The sequence below is a fragment of the Thunnus albacares genome, chromosome 3 (assembly GCF_914725855.1).
Source record: "Thunnus albacares chromosome 3, fThuAlb1.1, whole genome shotgun sequence".
Classification (NCBI taxonomy): domain Eukaryota; kingdom Metazoa; phylum Chordata; class Actinopteri; order Scombriformes; family Scombridae; genus Thunnus; species Thunnus albacares.
In genome coordinates this window covers 19,135,510-19,153,538 of record NC_058108.1, presented here as the reverse complement: position 1 = coordinate 19,153,538, position 18,029 = coordinate 19,135,510, and the positions used below count along the sequence as shown (strand labels likewise).

The window sequence follows — 18,029 nt, the reverse complement described above, 5'->3', positions numbered from 1 at the left end:
CTTCCTCACACAGCTTATGATTAAAATATTATCCAAATGATTTAGCTGTTGTTTTTTACCTAGGCTAGTCTGCAAATAAACAGATATTTAGGGGTTGAATGACGACAGACTAGAACAAACAGACCACAACTCAGGGCTCTCACTCACACAAAAATCCTTCTTTGTAGCCACTCTTTCCATTACTAACACATGATTTCCATGACCATTTAAACAGTCTAACACACGGCTTGTGCCAGTTTTAAAGACATACAAGCAATGGAGACACAGGAGCATGCTGTTTATGCTCCCAGCAGTCATAATGTCACACAAATGTGGCTAAATACACAGCTTCCATTTGTTGTTATTGTAAGTCAACTGAAATCATAAAACCTGGTTTGATAAAAGACACAAATCAGCTTAAGTTTTGTGTGGTACACTTTGAAAGCAGGGGTAGCAGAACAAAGACATGTCTCTAACGAAAGAACTGTTGTGGCTCATTGTCAACCAAAGTGAAAACAACAGTAAAATCCTTGCACCACAAGTTCCTTTTGGGTGCACATCATTATGGTCTGTCTGTCTTTGACTAAATACATCCATACACATAACACTGATGACCCATATTATGTTTCATAAAATACATTCTCGGGTTGGGCAATATGTCAAAATTTTTCAACCAGGTACCAACAACCAACACTTGCCAATATATTCGTGCCAGTGGCTGTGTGGTGCAAGCGCGGGCGTGTGCAGGGGGGGTTCTATTTTGTATGGGCTTCGCCCTCTATGGCTATCGCTTGTGGGTTTATCCCTCGCATGCCCCTGCAGCACTGGGTTTAGCTTTATTCCACACCCACCTGTGTGATGGGCCCCACTCACGGTCTCACTTCGCGTATAAATTGAATTGAGACCGAAGAATGTCTTTGAAGAAAGCAAGCAAGATCCGAGTGTGTCCAGTATGCCAGACCGGCTACATCATAAGCTTTGACCTGCACGGCTGTGAAGCATGCCTGGGACCAGAGCATGCCGGCCTGGCTTTCCCATCATGTCCATACTGCACTCTCCTCCCTCAGGTTGAGAAGCAGTGAAGAGTGGACACTTTCACAGCTGCAGCTGAGGATGCGTGGCCAATACAGGACTCATACCAGGTCGACGAAGCTCTGGACATCCTGGACCCTCTCAATGGGCCGGACTCGGGCAACTCTGCCCCCTCCGTCCATGGATTATGCGGGTCACTCCTACCTTCCCTCCCGCCGGCGGAGGAGCTGGAGCTCAGCAGCAGCTTGTTGGGTGCACCCCAGGGGTCCCTGGGGTCCCTTTCTCCACTTCAAACTCCCTGTCAGCGATAGGCCGTCTCCCAGAGATCATCAACCAGCCACCTATAAAGATATTACAGTACCACTGGTGCAGGAAGCTGCTCCCCCTGGACGAGATGAGTGTGGATTTTCTGGTCCAGATGAGATCCTGTGTAGCCTCGCTTTCCCACCATCAGGAAATATCAAGAGGGGGGCAGCGGCAGAGTGTAGAAACATGAAAGCACCTTTCTCCACCTATGTCCCCATCACCAAAGTCAAAGGTTTCACTGACCTCAGCTTCCCTCCTGTTCCTTCTCTAGAGACCAATCTAATGGCTTATTTCGGTGTGTGACATGCCAACATGGTAGCTGGATGATGGCCGATATTGCCATTCTCTAAGGACCAGCTGACTGCCAGCCTATCGGACCAGGCTCATCAATGCGCCTTCCAGGCAGCAGCAGCCAACAACATCTCCCTGCTGGCTTTCTCGCTGACGAAGTTGGCTGCTCAGACGACAGAGCTGCCTCAGGAACAGGCATTGGAGATCAGCTGCCAGCGCTATCCTCACTCTCTGTGCCTCCATTGCTGTCTCCCAAGCACAGACTGCAGCTTGGCAGGCAATGATACAAAGGAACTTTTGGCTTCAGCAGTCTCCCATCCCTGAGGCATTGAGGAAAGACCTCCTTGAGGTGCCCATCAGCCAGCCTCATCATCACACACATGCTCTCTCTCTTTCTCTCAACCGCACACTCGCTATGCACTGAGCTATCCCTTAGAGGAGCTACACTACTTGTATAACACTATAGTAAGATATTTAAAACCGTACAAAAAAATCACTCCCCCCAAAAAACCGAACAATTGCCATACTCAGTTAGTGATCTTTATTCTACACAGCTGAGACACTATGTGCTGTTGATTCAAACCCTTTTCCTGATGACTGTCAACAATTGTAACATAAACACTGTAAAATAAGGCAGATATACAAGAAACCCCTCTTCCATCTAGCAAAATAATAAACACAGTGAGACAGACTGTATCCTTAAGTATTAAACTGCTCTAAAAGTGGATATACCTATAAAAAGGACGGAAGCGAGCCAAATGTTTTCTTGCAGCAAACATGTAATTTTTTCCTTCTTTTTCATTTTATTTTTTTACTCTGACAAACATAACTAAAGTCTTCTAAACATCAACATTTCCCAGGCTACTACCTACGGCAACTTCCTCCATGTAAATATACTAAAATTCTCAGGAACCCTGCAGACAGAAAAAGACCACAAGGTAAGTATAAATGAGAAGTTACCATTTTTGTTGTCCTATGACTGTGTACCACTGACATATTAAGTTAATTGTGATTGTTAAACTAACTTGGCTATGCAGGGAGACTAGAGCCTTGGATCATCAAATGAACAGTTCTGGGGCTTGTTAGGATTTTGTTTAGGGATGCACCGATGCAACTTTTTCAGTCTCGATACTGATACCTGGACTTTGGGTATTGGCCGATACTGAGTCCCGATCTGATACCAGTGTTTAATTAAGAAGCTGTATGCCTCACTGTGTGGAAGAGACTGGAATCATTCTTTTAGGTTTGACTTAAACATTGCTTTCCTAACCTTGTAAAACAGAATGTAACAAATAAATACATAGATATAAATGTACTGAATTGTTATTTATCAAAATAACGGTATCCGATACCAGATCAGCCCATTGTCACCAATACCTGATCCAGCTATTTGAGTCTAAATCCAATATCAGTATTGGTACACCTCTACTTTTGTTTCTTACTCTTTTGATTGTATTTAATTTAAACAAAAAAAACAAAAAAACAGGACCAAAGACACATAAAAATATATCACATCATCAACATCATCATTATGGACAACAACAACAACATTATAGACATTAACTTAACAGCGTACACATGCTTCTCCTATTGTGGGCCCACTTTGCTACACCACACTGGCAGCGCACCAGACCAAGGAACAAAAAGGAGGAAGTAGACGAGTTAAGCAGAAGCAGTGGGTGAGTCACATCAGTGATGTCATTGATGTGAGATGCCTGAGCAGCTACTAAATCTGCACTCTCATAGACACGTTTTCAGCCGGATCCTGCTGTGTCTTGCCTTGTCATGAGGTATGCTCACTCCTGCTGCTTTTATCAAAACAATACCCAGCTCACTCTGCCACAGTTGGTGCTTTGTTCAACAACTCTAAGCTGTTCTGGGTAAGTGTGTCAGCTAAATGCCCAAAAAGTACAACGGATGGTTAACCTGTCTAACCGGTGAAATTTCTCTTTTCAAAAGATATCCAAAAAAGTGACTGAATACATTCACTCAAGTGCAGTAAATACAATTCTGAGGTACTTTTACTTTACTATTCATTTTCTTGCTATTCTGTATTCCACACCACTGCAATACAGAGGATAATAATGTAATTTTTACTCTACCACATTGACTTGTATTGATATTCTTCAACCAGCTTCAAGATTATAAATTAAAGGCCTTTGCATACCCACACAGGTGTTTTCACTTCAAGCTCATTAGACCTCTGCTCAGGTCGAAGGTATGAAGGTGGGTACTTCTCCCAGACCAGACCAGATTTCACTTCGTGTTCATTACTACATAGAACACATTCATTCCTGGTTGTGACTGAACTTTGATTGGATTTAACCTTTTAACATCCACCGGGTTGCTGGCGACCTGCTTAAGCCAGTTGTAAGCGGCAGCATCACGCAGTAATGAGTCCAAGCAATTGGCACAATTTGGCCAATTGGAGATAATTGGAGAGGTTCTGGGACACCAGTGACACCACAAACTAAAAACTCCCTAGCTCCGATAAGGTTAGGCCTAGAGGTCTGGAATTTTATACAGGTTGACAAGATGTAGAAAGTATATAGTGTTCTGCATAGTTCTGGCATAAAGCATGTCCTAATTATTGTTATTCAAATATGACTCAGTATAAATGAGGACCAAAAACTTTTTTGAGCCTTAATTGAACTAATGTAGTTTTGTTTGTGTTTTAGCCACATGCTAAACAAGCACATTTCCAGAAACTAGATGTCATTTGTCAAATGAAGCCTAATACATGCATCATGGCCTTACAGTTCTTCTGTTAAAAGCTTTTCCATTTGGGTATGCCAAATAGGCGAAAATTCTATAAATAGAGTGGATGTTAAGGGGTTAATTACATTGAATAAAGGACTTTGGCCTTAAATATACATCATAATGTAACATAATGAAAAGGGACGCTGCATTCTTGGTACTTTTACTTTATATACTTTTAAGAACTTTTGCTATTAAAAAATATGTACTTTTACTTAAGTAAGGAAAAGTTAAGTCAGGGGTATTTCTGTCATGTGGTATTGCAACTTTTACTTTTACTAGTAGAGAATGTTTCTTCCATCTCTTAATTCCTGGATGGCTTACTGTTTTCAGTGACATTTTTTTCAATTAGGTGGAAGGTTAGGCCATGGGTCAAAGACTGACTGATTAGTCTAGCACGTGTACACCATTATAATATGGCACTAGTTTTAAGTTGAAGCAGATTCAGATGCAAATTAAAAGTGTCTAAAATGTTCTATTATTAAATTTAAAACAAGGTGCAGTTCACAAAGGTACAGTATGTGCCCTCTGAATGCATTCTAGGATTTAATTTGAAAGTGTTTTTTTCTTTTCTAACATGCTCATGAAGACAATCATTATTACATGTGTTGCTGTTCTGTGGATACTGAGCAACAACAGAAACTTGGCTTGTTGTATAATGAGTGACTGCAGGAACAAAAAAAAAAAAGAAGAAGGAAAATAAACCATGCATTCCTTCTGGTCTAGATGACTATATGGCCTAGTTGGCTTGATGGCCTTTTAGCACATGACAAGCACTCTGCTCCATGTTGCTACCTGACTTAAGTTATAAGCTACTGTCTGCAGATAAAATAAATTAATTTCTCACAAATGGGGAAGTATTAATTACAAGTTCCTTTAATGCTAACAGAATGAAAACAAACGAGTAAAAGAGAAACAAAGAAGACACAGTAATAAAGGAGATACAGGAAAGCTTGAACAACCTGACTTAAGGCGTGCTCAGACACCACATAAGTCTGCCTTTGTGGTATTTTAGCTGTTTACTGACAGAAACAGACAGTGAATAAGTACTGTACTGCACTGACAGTAACAATATGTGTGCCTGTATATGTTTGTGTGTAACTATGTTTTTTAAAACTTACCGAGAACTCAAATGGTTTAACTTATTTTCTTCCAGGTTCATTTGTTTTGCTTCTATATATTTACATTCATTAAATACAGTTACACAACTTGGATAACGGTGAACATTTGTAGCCTCTAGATTTTACTTTGCACTGTTTCTAAGTGCACCTTTAGATTTAGTAGTGGGTTTCATAAACACTAAATGTTTAGTGGCCTCACTCCCAAAGGAAGACTCTGGACCAGGCAGACTGCTAGATAAAGAGACAGACACAGATTTAAACACGATCTGATTTACTGTTCTCCTGGATTGCTTCCATGTTGAATAAAACTTTCCAATAATGGTTACACACATGGAAACAAAATAATATATTACAATCATGTACCATAGTGGGTATTCTATATATAATCTTGAAAGTTTTTTTTAACCTTTCAGGGGGACATTTTTGCTTTTATTTGATAGGTGACAGTGCAGAGAGAGACAGGAAATGTGGGTAACAACAAACATCCGCAGCCAGCATCAAACCGTGTATGACATGTGCCATATAACGACGTTATGTGGCAGACATCTTAACCAGTGGGCTACTGGGATGCCCTGATGACTTTATTTCTAAACATAAAACTTTTTTATGGTGGCCCAAATAAAACTTGAGACTAATCAAATCCCTAAATAACCCTTAAAACTACAAACATGTAGGTACAGTCAGTAAATGATTGGAAAAATATAACAAATTCCTTTACAATAACGAGCAAATTGTATTTCAAGAGGTTATTATTTTGTCATGTTTTAACGTCTTTGAAGCTAGTGAGGCAGGACTATGAAGATCGACATTTTGGAGAAATATTCAGACAGAAGAAAAAAGGCACACTGAAGGCAACAGAAGCATCAATAGATGGAGAGAGACAGAGATTGTGAGTTGTGATCGACCACAAAGTAGGTTGTTGTGGTTTGACAAGTGAGCTGCGCTACGTGTCTACATGAAGTTCAAAAAAGCCAAATATTCAGCCTCTTAATGTCAGCAGATGTATTTGTCTGATCTACTGACAACATATTAAACCATGACACTAAACTTGCTACAACTGAACCATGATTTTTGTATGATGTTACATAAATTACAGTTATTTATTACCCTCATTCTCAATGTCTTGGGTTAGGGTTAGAATTCAGCACACTGTCAATTCAGCTTTTTGTTGAAACCTACATGCTGCTACAGATATACAACAATATTCTTCACCCATCTCCTAACTACCTCTTTAACAACTCATTCACTGCTTCTGATCCTCTCTCTCAACATCATCAATAGACATCATGTTTCTCACCCTCTAGCTTCTAGTGTCCACTTGTTTTTAATCATCCTGGCATGAGAGGGGAGTCTGCTATCTGTCCACTAACAACAGACCTCTCTGTTTTGCCTTCACCCCCCTCTCCATCTACCCCTTCCTCTTCCTTCTGCTTTCTCTACTTGATGCTCTGAAACACTTCAACCAACGGATACATTTAGTACTTGCTCATTCCTCTTCTCTCTCTCTCTTTTGTATCCTTCTGTCTTTAAAGACACAGAACAGCCATGTGGAGAATGCAATTTTGTTATCTTTGTTGTACTAGTCAAACCTTTTCTTATTTCAGCCCACCTACACCAGATTCACTCCCTCTGCACTCCCTCTGTGGCTGATAGCTGTTTCAAAACTGCTCAGCATGATGATGCTATCAGCCACTTCTACTTTCTCATTCAGTCACTCCCTTTTCATAGGAATTACATTTTCAGTTGAAATGCTTGTCTGCATGAATTCATTCCACATGGTGATAAATGGCATGCTAGAGAACAAACAAATAGTCTAAATTGTTTTCTGTTTGTCTCACACCATATTGAGTGTTGACACATTTCTTTGTACAACATCATCATATGTCATCAGTTCTCTGATTTCCTGTTCTAATACTTCCACTTTTTTAGACCTCTTCCTACAACTTCATCCTTTTTTAGAGCCAGTGTACAAAGCTAAAACATCTGATTTGGAGTTGTTGGGGAGTGAAGAGGATTAGCTCCTCAGAGGGCAGCTTTAGCTATAGACACACAGTATCTTGTTCAGTGAAACGTTTACATGAGGCTGATCTGCGACAGGAAGGCAGTTGGACACAGCCTGAGGCTGTGACCCACAGACTTGGCCTTTCACAGAGGAACAACACTGAAAAAGCATGGTGTCTCTCACCGAGCTAGAATTAAAAAGAACTACTGTAGTACTGACCTCGAAAAGAAGGAAGTTACATAAGTGCCACCGGTAAAAGAGAAGCTGCAATTGAGTGCAATAAACAAAATAAACTTTTCAGTGTTTGCTGAAGAGAAAAAAAGGTCAAAGGTGAGGATATCGTATAAAGAGCATAGTCAGTTGCCTCGTCAAAAATGTTAGTGAAATTCCTTTGGACTATTAAAACACAAAACTATTGTACACATTGCTCTACATCCTCCCAGGTTTCTCTACTCTTTGACTTCATTTAGTTTCTCTATTTCTAGACTTTCTGAACTATCTGGTCCCCAACTTACAAGGCTGAGCGACTCCAGTACAGCCATGTGTCCCACATTTATTAAACAGCCGTGAGTTGACATGACAAGAAGTTTACTCTAAAAAGAAAAAAAACACAGCTCTGCAAAATTATAGTTTATATTATAGTTATTATAGTTTATGTTGAAAAGTAACATTGTATCTACAGTATGCAAGACAGTATTATTTCCATTATCCATGTTTAATCAATTATTCACTTGTTGAAAAATTGTGAAAAAAATGGCATTCACAGTTTCTTAAGAGCCCACAGTGATGTCTTTAATTTGCTTTTTTTGTCTGACCAACAGCCCAAAAGCTGTCAAATCACCTTTCAAATATGACAAAGAAAAGCAGCAAATCCTCATATTTGAGAAGCTGAAACTAACTAAAGCTGACAATATTTTGTGTTTTTTGTTTGAAAAATGACAGAACACAACAAAAACTATTATTTGATTATCGAATAATTGCAGATTAATTTTCTGTAAATCAACTAATTGATTAATCAACTCAGCTCTAACTGTATCTACTTTTAACCTCACTTCATGCTTTGTATCAGTGAGTAAATTAGTGAAACATGGACAAAAGATACACCCCAAAAATTTGTCCCATACATGATCTAAATGAATATTCCACTTGTATAAGTCTGAATAAAAATACTAGGTCAAAAATAAGAAGTTACAGGGGAATGCCACTGAAAACCCAGTGACGCACCGGCCAGCTTAGAAAAATCAACAACAACGATGACATGCCAGCTAAAAGTCCCATTTCTGCACTTCCCATGGTCATGTGCCTGCCTTGGTCTTGTGCCTCATGGAGCATAGCCAGATCTCACAGGAGTTCAAAGTTTAGGAGCCATTCAACAGACTAGAAGCCTCACTAAAAGTGAGTGAAGTGCAAAAAAGAGAGAAATGGGGGAAATTAGAGGGGTGGGGGACACAGCAGGAAATGTCACTGAAATGGTGAGCCACAAGAGTCCAACACATTGACATCACTCTATTGAGATTAAGGAGCCACTTCATAGCACAAAGAAAAGCGGGGCAGAGATGACGAATTCATTCAAATGTGATAACAGAGACACAATGTAGGGGCTTGTTGAAAGTGCTGTGCTGAGTCAGACCGAACTCTTTACTGAGAGTAAATCAGGTCAGTAAGGCTCACAGATAATCCCGATTATCTCATCAATCTGAGAGCGCTGAAAGAGACTGGATGGTGGGAATGTTAGGGTTAGGTGTAGCTCTAAGACCGACAGGGTGACAGGTGAGACAAGCAACACTTTCAATGAACAAAGTCAGAGACAAACTGTTAGACAAACAGACATAAAGCAGACTGACACTGACAAGGACACACCGTCAGTTATAAAGACAGGACAGGAAGGTGACTTTGGTCCACTTTACTGTCTTGTTTTTACTACGGTGCAAGGAGTGTGTCACATGAAGAGAGGACAGAAGTCACATAAAAAAGAGGGAGGGAAAAGCATGTGAGACTGAGGGATTACAAGAAGAAGGTATGGCAGAAAGGGGAAAAAGGACATACATTCCCAGCAGTGTGGTCGCTCTTGGACAGTTTGGTTAATCATGAACTCTAATCACTTTTTTTTGTCAAAATCAAAAAGAAGCCTATGGTACTTTCCAAGTTGTGAATCTTTCATTCAAACCAGGTAAATTATACTCATTAACATCGCCACCTTCACAATATTTTTTTCACAATTCTACAAACTGACATAGTAAACTGTATAGCTACCTACACCAGCCACAATTTACATCACAATCATTAATTTGAAAACCAAAAAACAACTGCATATAATGCCACTATGACCTAAGTACAATGCTTTACAGTTGCACATGTGTGAACCATGACAGACAGATCGCTGAAGGGAGAGCTTGAGACATATGACTAACAAGATGTAGAGAAAGACTTGCCTCCTGATCCGGGAGTGAAGGCCAGGCATAAAGACAATGGCTCTGGAGGTGTTATCACCATGACTCACTCATACGCTCACTCATGTACACCTACATTTAGCTTGTGTTTACAATACCTAAGCAGACTGGATCTAGATGTGCTCAGCTTTAAATAAAAGTGTTTGACAGTCAGTGACCCGTCGTTTAACAGAATCAGTGTCTCAAACACTATCTAGTCAAGACAACAGCCATGTTTCATTGATAGGATCATTGTTCCAAAAGCCATGTTGAGCGACACCGTGAGGTGGGAGGAAGAGGAGAGGTTCTCACCTGTATGATGCACTGTGCAGATTACCTGACACAAACTGGACTGTGCAGCTTGTCAGAAAACACAAACTATCAATCTTATGGCTGCAGCTACTGATGACTGTTGATTAATCTGCCAATAACTTCCTCAATTAAACCATTAGTCATTTGTCGATGACTGTCGGAAAATAGTAAAAAATGCCCATAAAATCACCATTAACCCAAGATGATCAATGTGTTCAATTTGCTTCTTTATAGACAAAGATATTCAATTTACTACAGTGGAAAACTAAGAAAACCAGCAAATATTCACATTTGTTGGCCTCTTTTTTTGTTGGTGGTATTTTTATTCAGAAAATGATTTAACCAATTAATCAACTATCAAAATTGTTGCTGATTGTTTGTCAATTGACTGTTTCAGCTGTAATAGACTTCAAAATACATAATCAATACAAAGTTGTAACAACTAGTCAATTAATCCAGTAGTCAACAGAATCAGAGATCAACAGAAAATCAATTGGCAACTATAATTGATTAATCGTTTCAGTAATTTTTTTTAAAAGCAGAAATGTGAAACATATGGTTCCAGCATCTCCAATGGGAAGAGATTCTCTGTTTTATGTAATTGTACACTGAAAATCTTTTTCCCTGTTGGTCGCACAAAACACGACATACGAAGACGTCAACCTTAACAATAATAATCCTTATTTATGGTACATGAAGCACAAATATCCAAGTGCAACCAAAATCTGATCTTCCAACTTCAGCTAAATACAAAGTATAGACATTTTCATCTTAATCCAATGTAAAGGCAATGTACTTAACATAACTATTGTAAACAAGTTAAATCAAATGAAACTGCTGTCTACTGAAGCAGCCCGAATGACCCTGAATATTTACAATCAGCACACCGACCGCAAACATTCAGTGGTGACATTATCCACCCAAAAGCTCTTGACTAGTTATGGTAACTTATACACTTACACTACATCTCTGCCCCCTCTCAGGAAGAAGAGAAGCAGTATATGTTGAAGTTCAATTGATATTTACACTGTAAAACAAACAAAACAAGCACATCTATCTGGCATTAGGACAAGCCTATGAGTCTAGTAGTTAGCTAACGTTAAATAGAGTAATGTTAAGATCATGTTTTATGGTGAAAACTTCATTCTGCGTCAATAATGAACAGGGAAAACGTTACTAGACATGTAATGACTATTCTGCTGGACACTTATAACAGGTCATGTTGTTCGACGACATTAACAACATTTTAGCTAATGTTAATGTTGGCTAACTGCCTCGGTTAACGTTAGCTAACTGCCCACTTAGCATGGCACGCAAACTGAACCAAACGGCACAGACAACAGCTCTTTTTTTAACTTCACTTACATCTTTCTGTTCTTGTTTGACGTTGAACAGGTTGAACCGCTGGAGTCGCGCTTTCATCCCATCCGCCATAAACTTTCCAAAAGCAGCGTCTGAAGGGTCACTCTCCTGAAGCTAGTCTCTGACAAATGTGGGGCACTTCAATATCATTTCATTGGAAAGTTGAGTTTGCTCCCTGAAGCCGAGGAAAAACCACAGTAAAGCGTCAAGCTTGCTAGCACAAAATTACAACACATCCGGTTTATCGTATTTCACGGTAAAATAATCCCAATCGCCTCATATTATATTATTATATCCTTAATACACGGCAGGTTTTTGCTTTTATTTTGGAAGCAAGTCCACCAACTTCCGACTTTATTCCTGGTTGCTTGGCGCTGCTAAATCCGCCAATACGTTGAGGGACTGGGCTGGACACAGTTCCTGTCCCGGGTCAGTCAAACGTTTAGGCGGTAGACTTTGGGGTGGTTTTCACTTCACCGTCGTTACATGATTTAAACTATGTCTATTATCTTCGTTGGTATGGCTGAACATAAACAGCATTTCCTGTCTGCGGGAAGAGCTGACCCAATCAAGCAGGAATGAATGCCCTTGGGATGAACTGCAACTGACAAAGAACTAGAATTGTGACAAATAGCTTCATGCCAAGGCCCCTGAATCCTCATTTGATACAGTTTATCTCAAACTGACCCTTGACAATGTAATAACCTACAGTTGCAATGTTAAGTCCATATCTTAAAGGAAAGGTTCACAGTTTTTCAAGTCTGTCTTAAAACAAATTAACATTGCTGTAATCATTCTTTATGTTCATGTCGGCCATTAGAAGATCCCTTCATAATGCACTACTGATGGGGGCCAAAATCCACAAGCCTCCTTCTTTACAGAAAATATATTTAAAAGTTTATCTGAAGCTAATATGAAGCTTCAGCCGTCCAATTAGTCACATCACTTCCCCCCATTACTTACATGGAAAGTGCATTTAAAGGGGATCTTTTAATAGTCGACATGAACAGGAGGAATGATTACAGCGAGGAAAACCTCTTTCAGAGTTCATATGTACACCTCATTGTTGTTTTAACATAGGTTTGAAAAATTGTGAACCTGTCCTTTAAAATAATAAAACTGTGAAACTAACAGACATATCTCATTTAGCATTTTATTAACCTTTTAATGACCACCACCAGTTTTTAATAGGCCTACCCTCCAAATGAATGATTGATCAAACCTAAACATTGATCAATGGCTGTCAATCATATGGATGGGGAATGGAAAACTGCACTAAATATTTAATAGCAAATAGAAACAATGATATAACCTACAGTAGCTAGTAGTGGAGAATGGAGTATCACATAATCTTTGAAATTATTTCTGAATATGAACCAGTGAGTTAGGATTGCCATTTTTTAGATTAGATTAGATGACAACTTGATTGTCAGTCCTCTGAAAATTTATATCACAATCCAAATCTCTTACAAATGCATGAAATAAATTCTAATATCCTAGTGATTAGTGTAATTAAAAGTTTACAACAAACCCTACAAAGAAATTGTGCGGATATCATAATCACAGGTTGTGATTAGAATAGCTTATTTAATATATAGTTAATATACAAGGTAAATTTGGTGATAATTGACTAGTAATGGTAATAGGAGGCAAATTCTATAACATAACTCACACTAAAGCATTGTGAACTCTGTAACACTTCAGTGGTGACACCCAGTGGTTGCTTTTTTTTTTTTTCAACTAGAGGAGCACGGGAAACCCCACAGACCCTCTGAGACAGTTTCTGTACCCTGACAGAGAAAACAAAGTTCCTCTTTATCTCTGCACTAATGACAAATTTTCTCATAATATTCATTTTTACCACAAACAAATAATGTATGTAACAGACTTCATGTCTTACACCTCTGTTGTGCTCTGCATGGCACTGACAAGAATATACAAACAAATCACTGTATGTTGAGTATTGTTACTAGTCACAATTAAATACATACAGTAAATTAATTCTATCTCAAATACTTTAAATGTCTAATATCTCACATTAAAAACAACTATCCTTTTATTTCACAACATTCAACATATGTTTGATAAGCAGCAAAGCAAATGTCCTCACTCTCAAGGTCTAAAACACTAATTGATCCTCGCAAAGAGAGACATTCACACACACACACACACACACACACACACACACACACACACACTAGTAGTAGTAACAGTATATAGTACAACACTGCCTTTTTTTTTTTTTGCAATATTTGGAGAATTGTGTGTGTTACCTTTTTAAAATTTTCTCTCAAGTGGGAAAGGGGCAATATTCCCTGCACTGCAGCCCTCGTTGCTACTAACTGCCTTGGCCTACAGGAGGGTGTGGACTGCTTACCCCCAGATACACACGTAGTCACCAGCTGCTTTTCTTCACCTACCAGCAATGAGCATTACCAGGACAGTATAACATGCAGAGTCGCCCTGTACTATATGAATACTGCTGTAACTTTTTGCTAAGGATGAACTGGTTCAAATGTGTATATTCTTAAAATCTATATACAGTATAATGTGCTTGTCATGGTACTGTATATTTGAGAAAAGTGTGCCTACACACTTGAATGATTACTGCACATGAAATTGTGAAGTAAGGAAACTGCTCTGAAACTGTACCATCACCTCACCCAGGTGAAAGTAACAATACATTTAGTAACATTCAGTGTGTGTGTGTGATTTTGTGTGTGTGAGTGTGGTTTAGTGTTTCCTGTAGAGAATGTTTATACATCAGAGGGTGTGTGTGGTTTTGGTTTAAGGGCCATGCTTGTTCCTGATTCCCACTCTAGCTTAGTGCAGTTTACATACCTTCTATATGTATAAGAATATTGGCCAAAAAAATCTAATAAACTAAATCAAAAGCAGTCTGAATGATAAATGAGTGTTCAAAGCCCTACAGCAATGCCCAAGGGTTGCATACATAATCAGCATGTGTATGTGTGTGTGTGACAGAGCTAGAGCAACAGGTGGTCAGCCTGACATCATCATCACATTCTTGGAAGGGCTGAAAAGAGAGAGAGAGAGAGAGAGAGAGAACAACAACACCCACACATACGCTATCATACACGCAAACTCCACAACCAGCACATCGCAACAGGCACCGGGCCACAGGAAGTTGTCTCCATAGTAACGTGGTTCTACACCCTGCTCTTTTGAAGCAAGCTCATCTGCTCTACCTCAATTAAAACACACAGTCATCACAACATGTGAACAGTGTGTGTGTGTATATGCTCAGATACAGTTGATCTACATGTGTGCATTTACACCATGTACAGTAAGCCTAGATGCAGTGATATATATATACACACTCAGTTATATTTACAGTACATTACATAGTACATGCTGGCTGTTCATATTCCAACAAAGTATTCTGTCATCTTTGATTCACTTTGATCCCATTTAATATCCTCCACTGTCTCCATCTCCATGATTTGGCCAATTTAAATGTCTCTGGCCTGATTTGGACACCAGCTGCAGCTTTACATTGCACAGAGGACGCCATGTGAGAGGTGAAAGGATTAGAAGTCAGGGATCTGCTAGTCAGCAGAGTGTGAGAATGTGTGTACTGTATGAGGATTTTATTCTTGTCGCTGTTTGCTTGTGTTGTTGAAAAAAAAGAGTAAAGGCACAATGGGCTGCCATATTACCAACACCAGATCCAGTTTCTCCCAGTGAGATGACAGAATAAATACTGGCACGGTCACACCGAATGCTCAGGCAGCTTTCTGTTATTAGATATAAGGAGGAGAGTGGTGCCAAATTGTTTAATCTAAATGCTACAGTTTATCTCTGTCAAACTTTATAAACTGAGATTGTGTTGATGTGCTCATTCTTGAGGTATAGTCACAAGTTTTGAGATGGTTACCCTTGACCTACGAAATATTTTAGTACTTATTTGACCAGTGCAAATGCAATGTGAGCACAGGAGACTGTTTGGAGCTCTTTCAATTATCTGTTGCCTTGTTGTTACCAATGGCGTTTTATAGCTGACAAATCCCGCTAATTTGCATTCAACATAATATGACTAAAACTCTAAAATGATCTGATCTAAACTGTCCTGTTTGTTGAGGCATCAGTTTGAGCTCTACAGAGATTCCCTCATCCTTAAAATATAACTCACCTTTGTAGCTCTGATTCTGACTATGATATTATTTTATAGAGTATACAGTAACTCCTTTTCCATCAAGTGTTTTTTTTATTTATTTCACATACACCTGTATATTGTGGCTACAGCCCGAGACACTAGTGTTTATTCTCATGTCATAATGTGTGAACACATGTACAGCTTTGCACACACACCTACCTTAGTGCTGTCTTGGCTCTGGAAGACGTAGCAGGCACAGTTTGGTGCACCTCTGACCAGGCAGCCAAAGCTGCTGGGCTCCTTGCTGTTGTGAATTAGTTTCGTCACCTGGTGTGGACGGCATTCAAACAGCACTGTATGTCTCAGAGGGTCCAAGACAACCCCCTCGGCCCAAACGGACACACAACGCACCCACGATGCTGACACACATAGAAAAACTGTCTGATTCCGGGTAGGGGGATCCTGCTGTCCTCCTCCTGATCCTGCACACCGCACCTCCTCCCTCTCAGCAGGCCGAGATCTACTAATCTCAGCCACCACCCAGGGCAGCATGGCCATGGTGGTCATGTAGTGGACTGGTAGAGACCCAATTAACGTCAGTTTATATCGTATCTCCTCCTCTACCTCCTCCTCCACCTTTTCCCCCCATGTAGCAGTTGTCTCCCTGGCTGAGGTGAGCTTTTGAGAAGAGGTGAGATGTGAAAGTGATGGAAATGAGTGGTGGTTTGAAGTCAGATTAGGACGGGGTTTGTCAGAGCTCCTTGGCCTGAGGGCTTCACCTCCTCTGGGCTTCACTTCAAAGTAGAGCCCCTCCATGGCTCATGTGGCCAGAGGCAGTTGTCCGCCTCTGCTTTTACCTGCAGAACATCAGTTATTTATAATCCAGATAAGTAACAGGACAGCCACAGGCACATACAGGATCTGTTTAGCTTTTAAGAGTTCAAAAGAAATACACTAAGCTAACATTTATTTTGAGGGGATTTATAATTTTTAAGTTTTTTGCTCCACTTTGCCATTGTTGGAGAATCAGGTCAACATTCCTAGGACACAATGAAGCCCTGTGGTTTGGTAGTCAGAGGGTCATTTAGAGGGTACTACAAAAAATGACCACCTGGTGTTTACCCAGCCATAGACACATGGCTTGACTACTAACCTAGACCTTTACAGTGTCAAGGACACACACACACAAACACATGACGGTTACACTGTGAGGATCATATTTGGCCAGTCATACAGAAAGGAGGGAGGGGTCCAGCTGACCCCTTTAAGCCTACATACAGTAATCAACAGAGGTGGCTTACATTATAATGTCTATCATTACTGACAGATACAGGGATATGCTGTTAGAATTTGTATGTGAAATCAAAGCCGCGGATAAAAGGTTCAAGCGTCAGTGTCGGTAAATAGTTGCCGTAGCGGAACGTGATTAAAATGGTGATAAATGAGAATCATAACGTTCACGTCAATTCATTGAGGAATGAAGTCAAAGCGGCTGCTTACGTACCTCGTGTTTGACCTTGCAACATGAATATATCCCTCAGGGTACATCAGTTGGGACAGTGCAGCTTGAGTCTGTCTGCAGCATTCAAACAGCGCACGGAAGTGAAAATTAGGCTTTATATCCGATGGGTGCAGTCAAGTTCAAGTCCGGTAAAGTTGTAAATATATTCACAGAATTGAACCTCCCGGATCAATAACTCATGAGCGAAACGTTGTTAAAACACAAACGACGCCTAGAATATATATTTCCGACTTTACCGAACTATTTCGCTGGTTTTTATGTTTGTACGCACGGAACAAGTTATTTTTACGCACGACTTACGCACTATTAATATGCGTTATTCCTTGAGTGATAAATAAATTATTTGATCCATATAACATCATTTCATCTCCTCTTCATGTCGGCTTACCTTATCACCGCTCGAACTCCGCGGTCCTGTCCGGTGTGCGCAGCGGTAAGTGTAACCGAGAGAGGTTGTAATGTGTGTCAGAGAAACCACACACAACACACACACACACACACACAGAGGGAGGGGAGGGGAGGGAGAGAGAGAGAGAGAGAGAGAGAGAGAGAGAGAGAGAGAGAGAGAGAGAGAGAGAGAGAGAGAGAGAGAGAGAGAGAGAGAGAGAGAGAGAGAGAGAGAGCGCTCCTCACAGCACTGTCTTCAGTTTGAGTTAAATATAGATGGCAGGGTCGTCTGTACCTCCCTCCTCTCCTCTCTATACTCAGATGGGGCATGACAAGTGCATGCTGCATGCATGCGCTGCTAGAAGATGCCGAGACGACGTCTACGCACGTAGCGTCTATACGGTATACATAT

The 18,029-nt window shown here is 40.1% G+C and overlaps 1 protein-coding gene across 4 annotated transcripts in view; it reads right to left on the bottom strand.

Annotated features, from left to right (window-relative positions):
• Positions 1-17,722, bottom strand: part of tbc1d1 (TBC1 (tre-2/USP6, BUB2, cdc16) domain family, member 1) — a 56,294-nt gene extending 38,572 nt beyond the window's left edge. For 2 of the 4 annotated variants that reach the window (XM_044346821.1, XM_044346823.1), the window contains exons 1-2: positions 17,619-17,722; positions 15,928-16,565 (exon numbers count right to left, since the gene is read on the bottom strand). In XM_044346821.1, the coding sequence (XP_044202756.1) occupies positions 15,928-16,524 (597 nt within the window). In that variant the 5' untranslated portion in view covers positions 16,525-16,565; positions 17,619-17,722. Of the gene's footprint in view, positions 1-11,594; positions 11,809-15,927; positions 16,566-17,212; positions 17,285-17,618 lie in introns of those variants that run through there. The other 2 variants (XM_044346822.1, XM_044346824.1) reach the window with 2 other exon arrangements.
• Positions 17,723-18,029: the final 307 nt, after the last annotated feature.